Source organism: Camellia sinensis, chromosome 15 (assembly GCF_055761805.1).
Source record: "Camellia sinensis isolate YWXY chromosome 15, ASM5576180v1, whole genome shotgun sequence".
NCBI classification, from domain to species: domain Eukaryota; kingdom Viridiplantae; phylum Streptophyta; class Magnoliopsida; order Ericales; family Theaceae; genus Camellia; species Camellia sinensis.
Window position 1 is genome coordinate 21,426,692 of NC_138975.1, and position 4,769 is coordinate 21,431,460.

Sequence of the window (4,769 nt, forward strand, 5' to 3'; positions counted from 1 at the left end):
TGGTACAGTGGTGTGGCCATGGGAGTCCGGAATCCGAATCCCCTCCTTGCAACTCCTTCTTGTGATCCTCCTTGCAACGACTGAGATTAGTTGTTGCAACATCCAACGGCTGAAATCAGCTGCTAAAGAAGTTGAAATCAACCGTTAGATGTTGCAACCGCTGATCTCAGCCGTTACAAGGAGGATTGCAAGGAAGATTTGCAAGGAGGGGATCCCAACTCATGACGATGGTACTGATGTGTGCTGTCCAGTTATACGAATGTTGACATTGATGGAGATATATACTTCGCTATAGCATATTTTTTTTGAGAGGTGGGTTATAAATTATTTTTTAATTTTTATTTATTTTAGATTATATTAATTTTCATATTTTTTAAATATTTTTTTAAAAACAAGTCAAAAACTCAGTTCTTAATTATTTTTTCAAAACATCCTAATATATTTTAAAAAATAGGTTAAAAGTTAGCTTTAAATTTTTTTTTTAAATATATAAAAAAATTAAAAAAAATAATGTGATTTAAAAAAATTAAAAAATTAATTTTTAACTAACTTTTCAAAAGAGGATATATTAGTAGAACAAATCTTTTAAGTTTGGACAAATCAAATCCAGTATTAAGAGTGTAAGTTAACTCACCGTTTATGTGTGAGTCCACGACTTATCGCTACATGATTAACTAGTTATGTTGTATGTTTGAATCACTATTTATGTGCAAATTCGTGACTTATTGCTACATGATTAAGTACCTTATTATGTAGTATCACCTAAAGATGATTTTTGGAGCCAAGACCACACCACTGTCCCATCATAAATAAAATTTGAAAGTTTCCTTTTCAATTTAAAATTTCATGTTACTAAAGAAACTACTCCATTTTTCTCACAAAGACAAACTCTTCTGTTTTGCTCCATTAGCAAATCTGCTCCTTTTCTTTCCTATATCTCATCAACTCTTCCAACTTATTGTCTCATATTTTCATCTTTAAATGTTGATCCATTTTAATCTATCATGGATTCTATAATTGAGACTTCCTCTATTGCTAGTTCCCCTATTTTTCTTTCTTGTGTTCATCATAAAACAAAGAAAAATCTAACAAATCATCTACACCAATCAATTTTTGAAACTCTGCTAATACAAAGTAAGGATGGAAAATTGAAAAGGGGTTGTCAAACTAAGGTTGCTGCGAAGTTCTCTGTCCATGTAAAAACTGTTCGTCATATTTGGTAGAGACGAATAGTTTGTATGGAAAATGGGTTAATGGTCAATGTATCTAGCAAATTAACAAATTCTGGCTGCAAGCGAGTTCAACTCAACTTTGGGAAAGTCGCTGAAATTCCTCTTCGTCGTCGAACCAATATCCGCTCATTCTCAAAGGCATTGAATTTTCCAAAATCAACAGTTCATAGGAGAATTAAAATTAGGCCGCATTCAAATGCGTTGAAGTCGTATCTATCTAAAGAGAATAAGAGAGCAAGACTGCGATTTTGTCTTTCAATGCTTGAGCCTAATAGTCTTCAAGGCCAGCCAATGTTCAAATCCATGTATAACTATGTGCACATTGATGAGAAGTGGTTTTACATCTCCAAAGAATCAGAGAGGTGTTACCTTCTTCCTGAAGAAGAAGAACCACATCATTGTCGTAAAAGTAAACGTTTCATTACAAAGGTAATGTTCCTTGCAGCAGTTGCTCGGCCACGGTTTGATGAAAATAAAAATGAAGAATTTTCAGGTAAAATTGGAATTTGGCCATTCACGTACAAGGAGCCAGCTAAAAAGAACAGTAAAAATTGTGCAGTTGGTACGCTTGAAACAAAGGCAATTGTATCGATAACAAAAGATGGTATTCGTGCATGTTTGATTGAGAAGGTTCTACCTGCGATTCGATCTAAATGGCCACGTTCCAGTGCAACGAACACTATATTCATTCAACAAGATAATGCAAGACCACATGTTGATCCATTTGATGTTGGATTTCTTGAAGCTGCAAGTAGAAAAGGTTTTGATATTCGTTTATTGTATCAACCCCCAAACAATCCGGATATGAATGTTTTGGACCTCGGATATTTTAGAGCGATCCAATCTTTGCAATATCAAGAAGTACCCATAAATATTGATGAATTGGTTTATGCCGTAGAAAAATCGTTCGAAGAATTATCACGAGAAACTCTTGATCATGTATTTGTAACCTTGCAAGCATGTATGTTAGAGGTGATGAAAATCAATAATGGAAACAATTACAAATTGCCACATATGGAAAAGAGAAAATTGATGAGAGATGGTAGTCTGCCTTGCCAAATTCAACGTGAACCTCATGTTGTTGAAAATGCTTTGGCCCATCTCCATTGAAGTCCAGGTGAGTTTTTTGGTCTCTCTCTCTCTCTCTCTCTCTCTCTCTCTCTCTCTCTCTTCTTTTTCTTTTTTTTTTCTTTTTCTTTTTTTGTTTTTTTCAGGGTTCTAACCTCACAAGGCTTTAGAATTTTTTGGGTGAATTCCTTAGTTAAGAACTCTGCTGATAGAGAACAATTTTTGTCGGTGAATTTTGTCACTTAACTAAAAGCTTTTTTGATGGTGTTGCTGTTGAAGAAAACATTTGTGAGTTTGCAATGCTAAATGTAAATGGCAGTGGTGGTGAGAATTGAAACTCAATGTATTAGCACTTCTTTTTGTTCTTTTTGTTCTTTTTGCTCCCTTTTAATGTATATATTCCTTTTGAAATGTAATGAAATATAGTAGTACTGTAATTTCGTTGTTGTTTTTTTTTTTTTTTAAATATATAAATTGTCATAATTATGTACTTTTTGTGTATATTAATAGTAATGAATTAAAGAAGGGTAAAATGGGAAATTTATGTCATTTTTGTACTTGATTTTTGAATAGGGACTAATATTTTGGAACGGAGAAAGTATTTATAGATTACATATAACTTTAAAGAGTCATTCTACAGGCCTCGAATATTGAGGCGAGAATTTGTCTCGAATTTGTTTAACCGGTCGTCCGGCAAAGAGGCTACCAGCCACGGTTGACAAGGTGACAACCACGATAAACAAGTGCTTCACTCGGTCGTCCGAGTGGTCATCCAACAGGTCGACCGGTAACCACAAATTCATGCCATTCGCGCTTGAAGCTCTCAAGGCCCGAAGCATTAACCAACTTTAAATTAAATAAACATTTACCTCTTTCGAGGTTTGATAAAATATATATATATATATATTTAGTTCTATAAATTTAATATAATTACGCTAACTTCTCTTTTATTAAAATTAAGCCATCAAAACTAATGAAGTAAACATATAAATAAACAAAAATAAATAAACATATTTTAGTAAAAAGACATAGCAATATTTTTTTCCATTCATATAACTTATGAATTATCGATAAAAAAAGACTCAAGTGTTACATAAATTAAAATATCAAGAGAGATTGGTATTGGTATATAAAACAATCTTGCTACATGCATCCCATAATTTTGTCCTCCCAAATTCACTTTTAATGGTGTGGTTGAGACCCATGTGAAACAATCACACACTCTATTGGGGAATTTTCAAAATGGTTTTTAATATTTATAGTTTAATTTTTGGGTATTTTCAAAGTCTTCCTTGTTTTTCTTTGGAGAAAGCATTAATTAAGCTTGGGGACTTTGTCCCACATTGGAAAGAGAGCAAAACATGGAGCACTTAATAAAGTGCTACATGGAATATTCTTTTGAATATGGAATTATGGGATGAAAGCTAGTGTGCATGCACCTACACCAAAGCACCATCCGCACACGCACACGCAGGCGCGCGCGTGGCATGGGCTGTGTGGCATTTGATGGCGCACTTTACACTTAGCACGGATGCATCAGCCCATTAGGGCGCTTTCCTATTTGCATCGGACAGGTTGGAGCGATGACGTGGATCCACCGTGGCATGGGTGATGTGGAATACAGTCAACTCCACGTGGCAGTGACGTGTCATCCGTTGGCGATGAATCAACCAACCGATCAAACGGTTGTGTGTCCAATCTGGAGCGGGTTGATCATAGCCATTGATTAGAGATGCACGCGATCGTACGGATGAGATGGCACCCGATCGTGATCAGGTGTGATTAGTTAAGGCATCTATTCGGTGTCAGAATGATCTGCACCATAGATCGTCGATCCAACGGTCAGATCTGATCAGATGCGATCAAGGGACATGACCATTCGATCAGATCCATTAAAGCCCATAAATAGGCTATGAAATCAGCCATTTCATTCCATCCAAAATCCTGAAAAGCACTCCTGCAATTCTCTCTCTCTCTCTCCCTCTTGATTTTGAATTTTTGATCAAGAGTTTCTTAAGCAAATTTCTGTTTTTCTTATTGATAATCAAGTTCTGCAAATTTGATTATCAATGTCTTGGTTTCTTGATTATATCAAGAGTGTTCTAATCTATTGTCGTCAGTGTAGACGCCGATAGACTAGATCTCTAGATCAGGCTTCATTGTATCTTGGAGGCAAATTTGTTGTAACCCCCTGCACACCTTTTGGTGGGTACAAATATTGTCTTTATGAAAGCGACTTAGTAATGCGACTTGAAGCACTAATTTTCTGTTCTATATAGACAAGGTCATTGCCAAATTTTGAAGACCCGAAGACCACCATTTGAAGAATTCAAGACCTTTTGTTCCAACAATCTAAAGACAATATTTGGACATGGCGATGTCTATTCAGAAAATGACTCAAGATTTCATAAAGCTTGACCGTTTGATGGAGGAAATTTCCGACGCTGGCAAAGGAAGATGCATTGTTTG

The 4,769-nt window shown here is 35.4% G+C and overlaps 1 protein-coding gene across 1 annotated transcript; it reads left to right on the forward strand.

Moving 5' to 3' along the window:
* The first annotated feature begins 1,253 nt into the window (after window positions 1-1,253).
* On the forward strand, window positions 1,254-2,342 carry LOC114323924 (uncharacterized). The gene has a single exon (XM_028271618.2). It carries the CDS (start codon window positions 1,254-1,256, stop codon window positions 2,340-2,342), a length of 1,089 nt encoding a protein of 362 aa, XP_028127419.2.
* The last annotated feature ends 2,427 nt before the right edge of the window (window positions 2,343-4,769 follow it).